At 44.9% G+C, this 18,311-nt stretch overlaps 1 protein-coding gene across 1 annotated transcript in view; it reads right to left on the minus strand.

The window, feature by feature from the left end:
• ITGA8 (integrin subunit alpha 8) overlaps positions 1–16,170 on the minus strand; it is a 181,501-nt gene extending 165,331 nt beyond the window's left edge. Inside the window, exons 1-2 of the mRNA XM_065398815.1 lie at positions 15,821–16,170; positions 15,214–15,338 (exon numbers count right to left, since the gene is read on the minus strand). Coding sequence (XP_065254887.1) covers positions 15,214–15,338; positions 15,821–16,170 — 475 coding nt within the window. The remainder of the gene's footprint in view (positions 1–15,213; positions 15,339–15,820) is intronic.
• Between the last annotated feature and the right edge of the window lie 2,141 nt (positions 16,171–18,311).

The following is an 18,311-nucleotide window of genomic DNA, read 5'->3' on the forward strand; positions in this document are numbered from 1 at the left end:
CCTCAGATGCATCTGAAGAAGTGAGGTTTTTACCCACGAAAGCTTATGCCCAAATAAATCTGTTAGTCTTTAAGGTGCCACCAGACTCCTTGTTGTTTTTGTAGATACAGACTAACACGGCTACCCCCTGATACTTGAGATAACCTGATGTCTCACTACGTTTTCTCAAACCGCACAAGATTATTTCAGGGGTAACTAACTAGAGTATGTGAGTCGAGCACCAGTCAAGCTATAGCCTTGTTTCTCTTTTCTCCATACAGGCCAGCAAAGCTGGTACCTGTCACAGGGCCTGCCTGAAGCACAATATGGCTGTGCTTTCTCAGACATTGCGCCTGTCTGAAGCACAATGCCTTCAGGAGCTCCTGCTAGGGGAGCACACCTCACCACCACCCCTGGATGTGCCTTTTATGTACCATGTAGCTCTTCACATATAACACTTTCTGAAGCCAAACCAGTATTGAGATCATGATAAAACAACAACTATTTCTCGCAGATTTCCCCATATAACTCTACTGAAATAAAAGACAACATAAAAATGTATGCAGTGTTCTTGTAGCCGTGCTGGTCCCAGGTTATTAAGACTTGAAGAGAGCTCTGTGTAAGCTTGAAAGCTTGTCTCTCCCACTAACAGAAGTTGGTCTAATAAAAGACATTACCTCATCCACCTTGTCTCACATAAAAATGGACACATCTGTGAATTTACCCAGACTGTGTTATTCTATTTGCATCGTACACTGCATGTTTCATTAGAGAACAGGTTTCTGTGGGAGTACAACACAAAACAGCTGCTATTTCACTGTATCATAGATACTTATATGGCCCCCATTACAGTAGTGTCCAAGCTCCTCTCAACCTTTAATGTATTTATCCTCACTACACCCCTAGAAGATAGGAAGTGCTATTATCCCCACTTTACATAGGGGCAACCAAGGCACAGAGAGGCTGTGCCTCTGATCATTCAATATGTGTGGTGAAGCGGGGAATTGTACCAGCATCTCCCAAGTCCTAGGTTAGTGCCCTAACCACTCAACCATCCTGCTTTGCTAATAATTGTAGTCCATGCTCAGCTGTGCTGAACCTCCTTCCTTTTGGTCCTTACCCCATACCGAATTTTGATTGACTTAACTGGTAATTTTGCCTGACTCAGAAGAGCAGCTCTTTAAAATGCCAAAGCAGCATGTAGTTTCTCAAAGAAATGCTGCCCCCTTTTACCAGGCTCCAGAGGGCAATTCCTGCAATGAAACCCATGTGGCTCTACCGCTGTGTGGACACCAGCTCCATAAGGGTTTTTTATGGAATGCTGTTGACAGAGTCTTGGATGCAGGGCAGGAGGTGGCCCTGGAAGGAGCGGTACTAAGGCCAGTGGATCTCTGCCTATTACATGAATCCAGCAGCCATTTTTCATATGGAGGATGGAAATAGCAACAGTCTAGGGAGCCATTGTGGCTCTACTGCTATTCCATTGGTTGGAAAGAGAGGACTCTTTGCCCACGCCCTCAACTCCCAACCTCATTACTGAGGATGTGAATTGGATAATAAAGTTCTCATGGACCAAATCTAAGATCCTTATTCAAACCTTACTCAGGGAAATTCCCATTGACTTGAGTGGGGGTTTTGTTTGAGCAATGACCTCAGGATTAGGCTCATGAAAAAATGAAAATGAGCACTAATATTATTTCCCAAAATGGGACTAAGATTACCTAACGTTGCAGAAATCAAGAGTTTATGCAGAAAGTTTCCTTGTGTTTCCATCAGGTCAAGCAAATATCACATGCTTTTTCAATCTGTTTAGCAAACCGTGCCACATGGCACATGTTGGTAGTATGACCTAGCACAGCATTTATCCGTGGTGTGGACCAAATGCTCATGACAGCAGTTTCAGTGGAACTTCCACTGAAATCATGTCATTGGTGTTATTTCAATGGGGGTTGCAGTGGTGTCACTGAGAGGAGAATTTAGCCCTGTATGGCCACATGTCCTAGAGGATAATTTCAAGGACTCCATAATTCAGCCTCCCACATCAGCGTATATGTGGCAGCAGCAATGCACAGAATGAGTCAAGCATGTGCTAAGCATAACTCTTGTGGGAGTGCTTTTGTGTTTTTAAGTCCACACAGCAGTAACACAATTAAGAAAAATGTTAATCCACATAGTCAAATATAAATCTATGTTAAAACAACATTGTAGGCCACAACTGTACACTTGAAAACTGAGCGGTAATAGGTACACCTGTAAATCCCGTATTTGCATATGTTAGATCAAATTTAGCCCTTCATAAGTAGGTGCAATTCCCATTTGGCTCACCAAGTGAGTAACTACACCTATGCAGGGCCGGTTCTGGCTTTTTTGCCGCCCCAGGCAAAAAAGCCTCCCGCCGCCGCCCCCCCCCCCCCCAGGGGAGGGCGGCGAGCCCTGCCGGGGAGAGCGGAGCCCCGGCGGCCAGAGCGCCGGGGGAAGGGCGGCGAGCCCCGCTGGGGCTCCGCTCTCCCTGGGGGCCAGAGCGCCGGGGGGAGGGCGGCGAGCCCGGCCGGGGCTCCGCTCTCCGCGGCGGCCAGAGGCTGCGCCGGGGGCAGGGCGGCGAGCCCCGCCGGGGCTCCGCTCTCCCTGGGGGCCAGAGCGCCGGGGGGAGGGCGGCGAGCCCGGCCGGGGCTCCGCTCTCCGCGGCGGCCAGAGGCTGCGCCGGGGGCAGGGCGGCGAGCCCCGCCGGGGCTCCGCTCTCCGCGGAGGCCAGAGGCAGCGCCGGGGGGAGGGCGGCGAGCCCAGTCCCGGCCCCGCTCTCGGGCCGGAGCGCCGCGCCGCCCCCCTCCAGGTGCCGCCCCAAGCACCAGCTTGGTGGGCTGGTGCCTGGAGCCGGCCCTGCACCTATGAGCAGTTAAGCATGCAGCTACCTAACTTGCATCTGCAAAAGCTTCTGTGAATGGATAAATGCAGGATTTGCATACTGAATGGTTGCATATGCAAATATTTGCTGATGCAGTACTGATTTGCATATTTAGTTATTTTATTTATTCAGATTTAAAAAAATTTCAAAACCACCTTTCTAAAAGACCCATATTTATTAAAAATTTGAAACAATTTAAACAAAAGCAAGCACAGCAATTTTCTCAAAGTGAAGAAAGGAGAAAAAAGATTCCACTCAAACAATTGATCCCAGCTCTACAATATATCCACAATACATCCACCCCAAAACTTTCCTCCCTTCCCAAAAATGTGTGTGTGGGGGGGAGGATAACTTTATGTGGTCTGTGTGGTAACAATACTTTGCTTTTCTCATACACTTTAAACAGCCTCACCTGCATTCTGCCCACTAATCCATCTCACCTACACTACTTCAAATATTCCAAACCCCTGTGCAGCTGTCAAACTACTGATGCTGCTTTTTTTTTTTAAATCAACCTGTCAGAAAAATGCTTCCTTCTTATTCTTCCAAATGGGATGCTTCTCCCCAAGAGTTAGTCAGGTCCAGGATAGGCAATATTTAGCCCCATATCTTGTAACTCCTTGGAACTAGAGAAGAAAGCTCTGTATCATTAAAAAGCCAGGAATTCCCATTTCCAATTACATAAAATTTATTTACATGGGTATCAAGTTTTGAACTTTCTTACTTTTGAGGCACAGCCTAGGGCATTTTAAAAAGCTGTTTTCTTTTCTCTAAAATGTTGGGGAAACCCTCCAGGGGTAGGTTTCCTGGGATCCCAAAGAATGAGTGTGAACTGTTACTGCTAAACACCTGGAAACCTGTTCTGTCTGCTCTTAGGTGAGACTTTGTAGACTAAACAACAGCACCTATAGCTAATACTCCAGTGGCCACACTGCAGATCCACTTCCCATTCTTAGTTTTAATTCTGATCCAGTAACCTCCAATCTGTAGACAAGATCATTTCCACCTGATGCCATATACAACCCATGGATTTCCTTTCCACTCCCCTAATAGATTATGCTAATCTCCACTCTAGCTCTCTGCAGATGCAGGAGGAGGAGACACGTCAGTGCTTAGCCTCGCATTTGGGGCATGTCTACAATACAAACTTTTGCCAATGCATGTTATGGCAGCATAAAACCACTGCAGTTAATATAATGCTTGTGCACATGCATCCTTACGTTGGCACTGTGCGTACTTACCAGGAATGCTTGTTTCGATGTACAATGCAGTGCATTATGGGATGGTCACTCTCCACCATCCAGCACACACTGTCTTTTGGGAAGTTCTGGCAATGCATGGTGGGGCAGAAATGAATCTTGCAGAGGTGACTAGGACTGCAGGGTCAAGTTCCCATCATACAACTTTCTCCAACTCATAATGCCATCTCTATCCCACAATTTCTGTGTCTATTTTGAAAATCCCATAACCCGCATGGGACTTTTTGCTGTTCACCATCTCTGATGGAAGCCTGGAGCCTCCCCAGCTCTGCACTATTGCTGGGAGCATTGCAAGCACAGGACGCGTGAGCCTCTGGTATTTGCAAAGCCCAAAGAAGAGCCATGGGGAACATGATGATTTCCAAGCAGTCAGATTGCTGTGGGACATAGCAAGAACCAGTTAAAGGTAGAGCAGCTTCAGGCAGTGGAGCATTGCTTCAGGGCCCGAGAAATGAGCACTGATTGGTGGCATCATATCATAATGCAGGATTGAGATGACAAAAAGTGGCTGCAGAACTGTCAGATGCACCTCAACAGCACCAAGAAAAGATTGAACTTCTGGCTCAGCAGGTGCAGAATGACAGTTGAACGTGCTTTTGGTAGATTGAAGGGTTGCTGGCATCGTGTATTCACAAAATTGGATCTCAGTGAGAAAAACATCCCAAGGGTTATAGCTGCCTGCTCTGGCTTGCATAATATTTGTGAAGCAAAGGGAGAAAAGTTGCTGCTGGGATGGAGGGTGGAGGGGGAGCCCTCCACTTGAGTGTCTGCTGAGTTTGAACAGCCAGACACAAGGGCTATCAGAATAGCTCAATGTGGAGCTATACAGCCAGGGAGGCTTTGAAAAAACACCAAGCCTCAGTAATGCATTGAGGTGTACTGTGCTCTACCTGGCCCTGCAGTTTAGGGGCCTGTTAGGAACTGTGTGGTGCTTGGTGCACATCTATGAATATAAAAGTGACAAAGCACTTATTAATCTGGTGGTGTTTGCTGTACATTTATGATTATAACACTGTGTTTGTCACTGATCCTATGAGTTGGGTCACTCTGTACAGTAACAAGTAGGTGGGTGCTTTCAGAACTGCTAGGCACTTTGCAGCATATGTTGGGAACTAATAAAGATGAATTATTTCCCAAACAATAGAGTTCTATTGAGTAATGAAAACACTTCAAAAAATTTCTGTGCAAGTTAAAAGCAAATTAATTAAAATCTTAACAAATTTATAGAACAGAGCTTAAAGAAGGGAAAGAAACATTCATTTCCTTTTTAGCTACACATTCATCAACAGTGGTTCTCACAAGTCAGTGTACATGAAGCTGTGGTTGTCCTTAATGTCGTCCCCCTTCTCCCCTTCCTCCTCCCCCCCTCCCCTGAGGTGTAGCAGTAGGGATAAGGATGCAGCTCTTGATGCCACAGGGAATGTTGAGGGGGTTTGTAGGGAGGTTCTATACTGAAGTTCTCCATGGACTGCAAAAGGAGGTGAGCCCAGGATTGTTGAACCTGTAGGTCCACAAGAGTCTGCAGCATCTGTGTGTGCTGCTGAACAAGTGTCATTATGTACTGGTGCATCACCCTGCCTGACTCCTGGGCCTTTCTCCTGCCCACTATTTCCTTCTCCATACAGTCTGCAATATTCATGCTCCAGGCCCTCTGTTCACAATCTGATGCAAGATCTCGCTGAACATGTCATCCCAAGTCCTTTTTCTTCTCTTCCTTATCTGGCTCAGGCGTTCTGCAGGGGTGGAGGGAGAACCCCTCAAGGCCACAGCTACTAATGGCATCCCAAAGCAACCCAGGACCAGATGCTACTAGCCTGTGTACTGCAATTGTACCTGCTGAAGTTATCAGTGAGTGGCGTGGGAAAGTGTCCCACCATGGAGGAGGAAATGTGGCTACCATCCCTAGAAACCTTTGGGAGAGAATTGCAGAGTATCCACATGAAAATTCCAATGAGAAGTTGGGGGAAGCATCGCTGTACTGGGAAATAAATGTACACACTTACCCAAAGTTCCTTCCCCTGCATCAGGCTCACCCATGCCCGACTGCGGTGGAGTCTCAAACAGGTCCTGGCTCATGGCACAGCTGGACCCCTTGGCCACATGTCCCTCTTCCTTCTCCTCCTCCTCACTGTCATGCCAGGGGCCTATGGCTCGGGGTATCCGTGGTGATGATGGGGTATCGAGCAAATATGGCATGACAATCTTTAAAAAAGCAGCAGGTCTGCAGCTCGGCACTGGAATGACTGTTGAATTCTCTGGGCTTCTGGTATGTCTTCCACACAGGAGCGGCGCCAGGGTTTTTGGCGCCCTAAGCTCCCGGTCGGCGGTGGCAATTCTGCGGCGGGGGGGTCCTTCCACGCTCCCGGTCTTCGGGGCACTTCGGCGGCGGGTCCCGGAGCGAGTGAAGGACCCACTGCAGAATTGTCGCCGAAGACCCGGAGTGCGGAAGGACCCCCCGCCGCCGAATTGCCGCCAATGGCGGCAAAATGCCGCCCCCCCAAATCCCCCAAATCCTGGCGCCCTAGGCAACCGCCTAGGTTGCTTAAATGGAAGCGCCGGCCCTGCTTCCACAGTTCCTTTGCTTTCATGCGGCACTACTACTAATCCCTGTTGTATCCTTTTTCTTGCATCTGCCATGCAATCTGATCATAGATGTCCATATTTCTATGACTGGTCCATAGCTGTACTTGCACAATCTCTTCTTCCCACAGGCCCAGGAGATCCAATATCTCTTGTCTACTCCAAGCCAAAGTGCGTCTGGAGCATGTAGCCAGCATGGTCAGCTGGGCAGTGGCACACAACAATGCAAGCTGCAAGATGTGGTCTCCAAGCTGGACAATCAGGAAAAGGCGTTCAAAAATTCACAGGGTTTTAAAGGGATGGGGGGGAAGCTTCCATTCGCCATGACCCCTGGGCAGTGGAATTCACTGTTGGGCATTGTGGAGCAGCTGCTGGAGGACTGTTAAGGTCGACACAGGTAACAGTGTCTACATTCACCGCGTCGACATCAATACATCGACCATGGCTCAATGCTGGTGGTGTTATTATGTTAGTGTAATGGAGAGCTTACATCAGTGGGAGACAAATTTAAACATAGACACATGCACAACTAAGATGACACAAGGTGTCTTAAATTGACCTAACTTTGTACTGCAGACCAGGCCTTAGTCACCCATTTTCCTTCTTAACATTCACATGAGCATTGATTTTAGGTCTGTCACATAGAAGTGCCGAGCACAATCACAAGGCTAGGAACTAGAATCTAGGGAACCAGGGTCTGGTGGGCCAAGCAAAGAGGTGATAATTGGTCCTGTTGGAAATTGGGAGAGGAGGAGACTGACTTTAGGAAACTCAGTTTGCTTCTCTGTGCCTCAGTTTCCACATTAGCAAAATGGAGGTAATGATACTGACGTCCATTATATAGTGCTTGTAGGTCTACTGATGGAAAGCTTTAGATATTATTTTTATTAGTGTTTTAAAAAAGTTAAATCTCTTGGGATTATCATGAGAGGGGCTCTATTTTGAAATTAATCTGATTTTGCATAAGTGGATTTACATTTTTTTATTGTGCATTAGATTTCATTCATGCAAGTTGTTTTAATTTAATTGGGCCATACTCAGAAGTTTTTATTCCATTTTTACTTTTTCCTGACTCAGGGAAATTATCATTGAAGTCAATGGGAGTTAAATTACTTTTTCCTTTTTCTCCTTAAAATGTGATTGGGATTGGGAAAAGAAACCACATACCTGCCATAAATCAGAACTCTACATGGGAATCATTAAGCCCATGGTAAGGCAAAACCGGTGTTGTTGAATCAATAGTGTCAGAATTTGAAGGTGGGGTGAACTTTTTCTCCCCTAATATTTTCTCTTGAGATGCAAATCCTATTTTATAACAGGATTCTAAATTTCCCACAGGATTTTATCATCTTTACAGTTGTTAGTTTTTTTTATATAACTAAATCTCCTGAGTCTCACAATACATCCTTTCCTTCTACAGTACCTGGGTTTTGTTACAATCAACTCAGCTTCTGGCCAAACTGGCTCATGTTTTCTCTCAGCCGCACACTTGGCCAGAGTTAACCTAGACTTTCCCTCCACCTTTTTTTTCTTGACAGGCTATTCATATTTTCTACAGTTAGTTTGAAAAATACAACCTGTCTGACTAATATATGATGAAGCACACTCAGAGGAGAGAGAGAACATGCTGAATCCTGGAAGACTGGCAAATTCATGCCCCATCAGTGCTGCCTTTTTAAAAGTTGTTACTGCCCATCATGTACCTAAATCATTTTAAAATGAGTTTTTGAAATGTGTACTCTTAGTTTTCCAACAGATCAGATGTATAAATAATTAAAATGGGGATTCAAGTTTGGTCCTGAGCTGCAAGATGTTCTGGATGCTTTAGAAGTAAAGCACTTAGTCAAATAGAGGGAAAGATTTCTGCAAGTTGCTCTTCTGCTACCCCTTCTGGTCACCATAAGGAACAGCACCCATATTTGTACTTGCAGACCAATTCTCACCTTCAAAACACAAGTTCAGCAGAACCTCAGAGTTACAAACTGACTGGTCAACACACACCTCATTTGGAACCTGAAGTACACAATCAGGCAGCAGCAGAGACCGGGGGAAAAAAAAAAAAAGCAAACACAGTACAGAAGCTGGGAATGGGTGACAGGGGATGGATCATTTGATGATTGCCTGTTCTGTTCATTCCCTCTGAAGTACCTGGCATTAGCCACTGTTGGAAGACAAGATACTGGGCTAGATGGACTTTAGTCTGACCCAGTATGGCCAGTCTTATGTCCTTACAATGTTAAACATAAGCTACTAAAATAATAAAGGGAAAGTTTAAAAAAAGATTTAACAAGGTAAGGAAACTATTTCTGTGCTTGTTTTATTTAAATTAAGATTGTTAAAACCAGCATTTTTCTTCTGCATAGTAAAGTTTCAAAACTGTGTTAAGTCAATGGTCAGTTGCAAACTTTTGAAAGAACAACCATAACACTTTGTTGCAAACATTTCAGAGTTATGAACAACCTCCATTCCCGAAGTGTTCATAACTCTGAGGTTCTCCTGTATTAAGTAATTAAGCCTCACAGCTACAACGTAAGTGGGTATTCTTAGCCCCATTTCTGAGATGGAGAAACTGAAGCAAAGAAGTTGTGACTTGCTGAAGGTAAAGGAGGGAATCTGTTTCAGAACCAGGATAGGAACTCGGGAATTCCTGATTGCCTGTCCAGTGCTCACATCACACTAAAACATGCTCCTCCAACCCCATCTCCCTCTCATTATATTCCAAAGAGAGTCATATCCAGCTTTCCACTGCTTAAGGGTAGGTCAGTGCAATATGACACCTTTAAAGAGGAGGGAGGGGAAAAGAGGGAACAAAGTGGAGAATCCTTAAAGACATCTTCTCACCTCCCCACTGGAGCAAAGCACATACATCATTAAGGGGGTTAATTGCTGTTGTTGCTTAGTAATTAAGTCAGCTTAGTGCTCTGGAGAAGTGCTGGATTGACTGATCTGAAAAAAATGAAGTCCCCTTACTTTTCCACAAGCTAGGTATTAACACCCACAAATATGCACATCACATGCCATAAAGCACTGCAAGTTAGTTTTGGGTTAGTTTTATCACCAGTGGATGAAAATCATCATGACTTGACAGATTTACATATTCTTATGTGATATGTGACAGTTTGGGATAATCCACTGTAGAACAATTGAGATTATGCCTTGTGATTTTTCTACACAGATATGAACACGTAGCAGATATTCTTGTTTAGCAGCTAGAACAAGGCACTCTGAAGCAGTGACAGACATTTAAAGTTAGTTTCATATCTCACTATGTACTGGTCTCAGTTCCAACACCTCTTCCTGTCCAGCATTGTCTCCTAACAACCCTCAAGGGTTTGTGGAGAAGAGGCTTATCTTGAACCATTCTTCTTCCCTTGCTTGTTTTAACTTACAACCCCATATTAAACTAAACCAATACATTCAGACAGTAAACATCCAATACAACCAGGTCAACATTCAGTAATCTTAAATTATTACAGAGCAGCTGTAATTACTATCCCACCATTAAGTTAGCATATGGCATAATACAGCTTCCTGACTCTTGACTGATGTCATTGTCAGCTCTCTCTCTTTTTTCTCCACATTTGAGCAGAGGGAGGATATTAATAGCATGAATTCAAATACTGGTGATGCATTTGGAATGTTGTTGATGAACGAACGATGCTTGAAATTCAAGTTAAAGACTTTAAGGTCAGAAGGGACCATCACTATCATATAGTTTGACCTTCTGCACATTGCAGGCCACAGAACCTCATCCACCCACTCCTGTAATAGACCCGTAACCTCTGGCTGAGTTACTGAAGTCCTCAAATCATGATTTAAAGACTTCAAGATACAGAGAATCCACCATTTACACTAGTTTAAACCTGCAAGTGACCCCTTCCCCGTGCTGCAGAGGAAGGAGAAAACCCCCCAGAGTCTTTGCCAATCTGACCCAGGGGAAAATTCCTTCCTGACCCCAAATATGGAGATCGTTTAGACCCTAAGCATATGGGCAAGACCTACCAGCCAGACACCTAGGAAAGAATTATCTGTAGTAACTCAGCGCCTTCCCCATCTAGAGCCCCATAATGATCCATTGGAGATATTTGCTGCTAGCAGTCAGCTACATGCCACTGTAGGCAATCCTGTCATACCACCCCCTCCATAAATTTATCAAGCTCAGTCTTGAAGACAGTTAGGTTTTTTCCCCCACTGCTCCACTTGGAAGGCTGTTCCAGAACTTCACTCCTGTGATGATTAGAAACCTTAACCTAATTTCAAGCCTAAACTTGGTAATGACCAGTTTATATCCGTTTATTCTGGTGTCCACATTGGTGATTAACTTAAATAACTCCTCTCCCTCCCTGGTATTTATCCCTCCAATGTATTTATAAAGAGCAATCATATCTCCCCTCAGCCTTCGTTTGGTTAGGGTAAACAAGCCAAGCTCTGTGAGTCTCCTCTCATAAGGTAGGTTTTCCATTCTTCAGATCATCCTAGTAGCCCTTCTCTGCACCTGTTCCAGTTTGAATTAATCTTTCTTAAACATGGGAGACCACAATTGCACACAGTATTCCAGATCCTGAGATCTCACCAGTGCCTTGTACAATGGTACTAACACTTCCCTGTCTCTACTGGAAATACCTCACCTGATGCATCCTAGGACTGCATTAGTCTTTTTCACAGCTGCATCATATTGGCGGCTCATAAACCTCCTGTGATCAGCTAATATACCCAGATCTTTCTCCTCCTCTGTCACTTCCAACTGATATGTCCCCATCTTATAGCAAAAATTCTTGTTGCTAGTCCCTAAATGCATGACCTTGCACTGGGACATTCTATACCTCAAAGCAACACCCTGGAATCCCCATATTCACCAGTGTCATATAATTATGACATGTTTTGAACAAAGTATGCCTTGTGAGGTATCATGTTAAAAGCCTTAATCTGTTGACCATTAATATTATGTTGGATTGTATATGCTATTATTATATGCGAGGTTCTGAAGTATTGCTGTATATGTTACTGAGATATGTTATGAGGCTGGGAACACACACAACCAGCCTTTCAGGTACAACAGTGGACTAGCCAGACATGATGGTGTCCTACTAAAGGGAATCCACTCTCCCAGCAGCCATCCCAGAAGACTTCTGAGAGAGAGCATGTAGACAATGGATGCTGCTTGACCAATGAGGGCAGACCCCCACGTCACAGCAAGCTGGAAAAAACTATAAAAGAGGGGAAATGACATCATGATTTGGCCTCACTCCCACCACAACTCAACACCTGGAAACATGTCTGTAGGACAAAGACTTTGAACTGGGGGAGGGTGGTCCCGGGCTGAATGGCAGTTCCAGCCTGTGTATTGAAGATCTGTGACCTGTTTGTACCATTTATCACGGCGAGACACTGTTTAATTCAAATTCTGTTTAGTTTATAGAACTTAGACTGAAAATTTATTTTTGTTTCTTAGGTAATCAACTTTGATCTCTATGCTTGCTACTTATAATCACTTAAAATCTATCTTTCTGTAGTAAATAATGTTCGCAAGGTAATTCCAAACTCGTGTAAATCAAAAGTATTATTATAGCTCTTTTGTAAAGGGCACTTATGGAAAGTGTTCTCATTCAATGAACATTCCTTTGTTTCTATTTTTTTAAGTCTGATGGTTATTGTTGGCAATACAAGTGAGAAAAGCATCGAAGTGTGCTTCTCTCATTGGAACAAGGTAACTCTCATTGACTATAATACTACAAGTGAGTTACTCGTGTGTCAAGGGGAGACTAGACCCCCATAATGGGAACATTAAAGACTTGTTATGCTTATAATTCAAGGAAATTCTGGATTTTGCTGTCAGTTTGCATTGCCATTTAAGTGGTATGTAATGTGTTCTCTCTGTCTGTCTACCACATTAGTTTCTATTCTGATCTTAGTGAAGCAGATTATTAATTATTCAGCAGTTTGTTTTCCTTTTATTGTACTTAGCACACTTGACTGAAAGAGCAGCCAATACTGGACTAGGTCCAAGAAAAAGGTGAGTTTTGTATAAAAAGGCATCAAAATGAAAGCTTTCAGCTCTGAAATCATCTATTTAATTTTTTCTCTCTCCTCTGTTTTTGGAAGATTATTTCCAGCCCTTTGATGTCAACAAATTCAATGCCTTTTACAAAACTACTTCTGTGTGTGAAACATTTCTTTTTTAAAATTAAAGCCAGTATATTTAATTCCCCATCTACTATACTCTTAATAAGTGAAACTTCCTAATATTGGAGAAATGATGGTCTTGTGGTTAAGACACTAGACTGAGATGAAGGGGATCCATATTTAATTCCTAGCCCCACCACAGAGTCCCCGTGTAACCTTGGGCAAACCTAAATACTTTGTTTCTGTGTCTCAGCTTCTCCCCTGTAAAATGGGAACAGTATCACCTTGAAGGGATATTGCAGGATAAATTCATTAGTGAGTCTGAGGTATTCAAACAGCGACAGAGGTCATATAAGGTCATATAATAATATTCTGAAAACATCTGTAATATTTAACAAACCATTGGTTGTGTCCCGTTACAGCTACAAACACAAAAAAGGGAAATACATTAAAAAGATTTAAAACAATATCATCCAGGCTAAAGTCAGTATTGTCTGCTCTGCTTTGGAGTAGAGAGGAGATAAAAAGGAACAGAAGACTTGCTCATATAGCTGAAAATATTCTGAAGAGAAGGGAGCTGAACCGAACGTAAGTGGCATCATTCCCAAGTAAGGTAATCGATTTTAGGCCCCAGATATGTAAATAAATTAATGTTGACTGAATCAGTGATGACATATGCAAAGCATTCTGTGCACCCATGTCCTAGCTCCAGCTTATGTTTGCATTCATTGATATATATGGTACATACCCTAGTACCCTCTCCTTTCTCTTCTCTCTGGCCCCTATAGACATAGGGTATTGACTTGCCTCTGTGGACTATCTGAGGAGTCTCTCTAAGATCACTCCAGGCTTCAGCTTAGTGCTCTGAAAAAGATATGGACTGACTACTCTGGAAAATGAAGTTCTCTTATCTGGTCACAAACTAGCATTTGCATGGCAAAGCCTAAAACCCCTGTTATGTTCAAGTAGTCAACCGCTTCTGGCCACCACACCTCCTACCTACTCCAGAAGGATAAACCTTTACTCCAGATCTCTCAGAAATTCTATGACTGATATAACTTGTGGAGTCTTCCTGAATCTGCAAAAACAACAAGGAGTCCTTGTGGCACCTTAGAGACTAACAAATTTATTTGGGCATAAGCTTTTTCAAATGTATTGGATCCTCACTTTGGATGAAGCTTCAATACTTGAAAACAATTTATATTTAAACACGTAGTACTGCACTGTACGCTTCTGTGGCATTATAAGGGCATTATTTACCCAGATGTAAATAGTAGGCGTGTTGGCAATATTATTTGCTGTGTACATATATACACATGCATATATTAAAATATATATACACAGCACAGGGGACATGTACTGTGTATACATCTACATGCATATAGAATTAGAGACAGTATATGTGTTATTACAGTATATATCCAGGTATTGCAGGTGTATTGCAATGTTTAGAATACAGTAAACTGGGACTCTTTCATGCACGCACACACACAGCTGGGGAACTGTGTTGCTGATTTGTTAGCTATGGGGAAGTTGACTGAAATTTCATTTATGATCATAGAAACAGACTTTGTTGTATTATATTAATATTTGTATGACGAATAAGCACTAAAATTAAATACAATCTGGTGAATTGTAACTTTTGTTTCTAAAGTTTACATTGTATAAATATGCCTACATTAAACCATTCTGTTTAAATGTTTTTGGAAACACTAGGTTTAAATTATTTTCAAGGGCTATAAAGAGAAAACATAAACAGCCTGAATTGTTTAAAATGTGTGTTCCCTTTAATTAAATAAGAAACATCTGTCTTGGGATTTTGAAAGTGGTCGGATATAATCTATCCACATTATGCCTACATCAGTTTGCATCCAACATCCAGTATTTTGAAAGAAAATTCTTCCTTTCTGTAAAGAATTAAATCAGCATGCAGCATAAGGTACCGCCTCCGTCTGAATGGGCAGAAAATCCCTTGTTGAAAACAGCACTGAAGAAGACCAACAACCAATTTCCACTGTTCAGAGGGCTACGAGAAACACGGAGTTTGGTCTTCTGAACATTTGCAAGTGGGTATTTCTTTTTAAAGTGTTAAGTGCAATCCAAACACCTTTCATTCAAATTTATGGAAAACGGCAGTCATCTACGCACCAATCCCCAAATTCACGCGATTGTTATTTCTGTAGGGACCATTAAACACTTCCCCCACACGCACACAAACTTCCAAGAGTGAAATTTCTCTAGAGAACTACACACACTCAGATCAGACTGACAGCCATACGTGAACGGAGCGGCGAATCAACTCGCAGTAAGGGGTGACTTTAGCAATACAATACAACGCTGTGCGTTATATGCTTATAACGATTCACTTACTGGTAGTATCAAAGGGGATCTGTTTGCACTCAGCGGCTGGCCAAGGACAGTAATACACCGCTCCCCCTTCCTGTATATCCGGCTGTGTAGTATTGGCTTTGGGAGCACCGACTAGGACACTTACTCTGCAAAAACATTTGTGACCGTCACTAGCTGGTGAGCAAAAGATAAAGGCGAAGTGATGGCAGATCATTTGTGCCAACACATTATCACCCCCACCAGAGCCCTGGGACTGGCAGAAATCACCAGACCCTTTCCCCGGCTGCCACATGCTCCAGCGAGCTCTCATTGCGATCTATGTCCAGGAGATAACCCCTGCGGGCGAGGGGGCAGCTGGGGCTCGTGACTTAGAGAGACCCGCAAAGGGCTGCCGCCGCTAGGTGTTTGGGCAGATCCCCCCCGAAGCTGGTTTCCAGGCGTGCCCTGGCTGGCTTTAGCCAGGACGACTTGGGCTGATGGAGAACTTCTTTGGCGAACCCCCAGGGGTCTCCGATCGCCCCGGCTCTGGGACTAAAGGCCGAGGAGGGGGCCGCCGAGCTCCCGGGCAGGGCGACGGGCTGAGAGGGAAGCGACCCGCGGTGACCCCGCGGAGCCCGGGGCTACTTACGCGCCGGCGTAGTGGTGGAAATCCACCGCGTAGCCGAAGTAGCTGCTCTCGGGGCCGCTGTACACGGTCAGCTTCTCCTCGTCCATGTTGAACGCCGCCAGCCCCGGCGGCCGGAGCATCCCCGATAGCAGCAGCAGCAGCAGCGGGGCGAGGGGCTCCCAGCGGCGCCCCGGGGCCAGCATCCTGCTCCTCAGCCGTGGAACCTCCCGCTCCCGGGGCAGCGCGGCGGGGGCAGCCTGGCGGGGCGCGGGGCGCAGCGGAGAGGCGGCTAGTACGTAGGGACCCGCAGCGGCTCGGCTCGGACCCGCAGCCCCGCTCCGCGCCGCCTCTCGCCCGGCGCCCACAAGCATCTCCGCGCGGCGGCGAGTGAGGCAGCCGCTAGCTCATGCCTCTAGTGGCCGCCGGCTGACTCCGGGGCTCCCCCTGGTGGCCGGCCGCTGGGGCACAGGCTGAGCGCTCCGCAGGGCAGCGGGCGCGCTGGTGGGTGGCCGGGGACCGCGACAAAGCCCTGAACTCCCTGACTCTGAACTTTCTCTCTTCCCCACGCTGTGTGTGAGAGATACACGAGGGGATCTACTCGCTGGGGGTTGCCTGATGCCCCCTGGACTAGGATCCGAGGGGATCTAGTCACCCCCACTTTAAAAGCAAGCAGATTTTTGCCCTATCGTCTGAAAGGTAGAATCTGAGCCTTCACCGCGTAGCCAACAAGTCAGGGGGAGGTTCAGCTGCTTTGCTAAATTAGAGGAGGGCAATTAAAGCAGGAAAGTACTAGCCAGTACATAACGCGCAGCAGCAGCCCCAGGGCAAAGTTTCCCCCGAAGTGTGTAGTGTGGCACCCACGGGTGGCACCCTGGAGCTGGGGCAAACACGGGTGTGCAGCGCCCTCCTCCGCCGAGACACTGGGAAGGACAAGCCGCTTCTAACTCTTTTTTTGGACTGCAAATGTCCCGAGTTCGGGGCTGAAACGGACAGGTGGGATTTTTGGGAAAGGTGGAACCCGTGGTTCCAAGCTGTTTGTGAACCGTGTGTGTGTGATCTAACCCACACATTGACGATTTTGGCTCTAACTATAAAAACAGCTGCTGTCTGCCAATTTAGCCCACAACTAATCCTCAATGAGGAACAGGGCTGAGCTAAATTTAAAAAATAAAATTGTGGCATTACTTTCATTTTTTTCTTTAAAACGATTGATATGGCAACACCAACGACGCACTGCTGCCCCAGCCTTACAGAAAACTGTTTCCAAAAAACAGCTGCAAAGGTGTGTGATCGCACCTGTCCCCCCTCCCGATCTAGAAAAATTTAGGGCCAAATTCTGAGCATATCATCCAGAGTAATCTCCCGGAAGCCAGTGGCATTACTGGGATTTGCACTAGGGAACCTGAAATCAGAATTTGACCCTGAGAGGCGCCTATGACAATTACAGAGCAGTGGTTGCTGTTCCTGCAACTGTGTCTGTGTGAAGGGGCCCTGTGCCTGTATGGAGCCTCATTTATTTTAATGGGGCTCTTACAGGTTACAGGAGTCCCCCGTATAGGTCCACTTGCACAATCCAGCTCTAAGGAGTTTCCATCATAAGGCCGATTTTGTCCTCTATCCCAAGCAAGATTTAAGAAAGCATCAACACTGGGACATGATCTGCAGACAAATTCATCCTGCTCTACCCATGTATATAGCAGGGATGAAGTTTCAGTAGCTTCTAGCTGAATAGCTTCCTTCTCCTCCCCACTCCCCCCCCCCATGAGATCTTAAATTATTTCATCCACTGAAGATTCTTATATTTTGAAAGAGCCTTTTATGATATAAAAGGACATGGAAAAGCTACTCCAAGGAATTGGACACTCAACAGCTCATTATAATGATCACTAAAATGGCTATTGTTTAAAAGAAGAGGCCTTTTCTTGTTTTCAAAAGACATTTTAACCACAGGAAAGATATAAAAACCAACCACACTTCGGAACACATCAGGAGGCCTATTTCTTTGTAAATTTCACTATTACTGCTACATTGACTATATAAACTTTAACTATGCCTAAGGGAGTAACTTAAATTCACATAAAGAGAAAAATCACTATATGTAGTTACTATAACTATTATACAAGAGGAGGTGTCAAATCTCTCCCCGACAAAGGAATGCAGACTGGCCCATAAGCTACATGACAACCTCATTTAATGCAGAAAACAGAAATGTCCCTCTCAGAATTACTTCCCTCCCCCTCCAATTTTAATCCATAACACCCTCTTGTGGGATTCTCCACTCCCATAACTGTGTTTTAGATGTTTTGTTTACGACTATATTAAAATAGGCAGCATCTGTTTGAAATTCGACCCTTCCCTGCCTGGATCAATGGGACACTCCAAAACCTGGCAGAAGAGGGCAGCATGTTTCATTTTTAAATCGCTCAACCTCCCCCCTCCCCCCTGCCAAGTCAGAGGCAGAAACAAAGTAGAAAAACCTTTTAAAAATACTACTTAATCCTCTAAAAAGCCA

The sequence above is a fragment of the Emys orbicularis genome, chromosome 2 (assembly GCF_028017835.1).
Source record: "Emys orbicularis isolate rEmyOrb1 chromosome 2, rEmyOrb1.hap1, whole genome shotgun sequence".
In the NCBI taxonomy this organism is placed as follows: Eukaryota; Metazoa; Chordata; order Testudines; family Emydidae; genus Emys; species Emys orbicularis.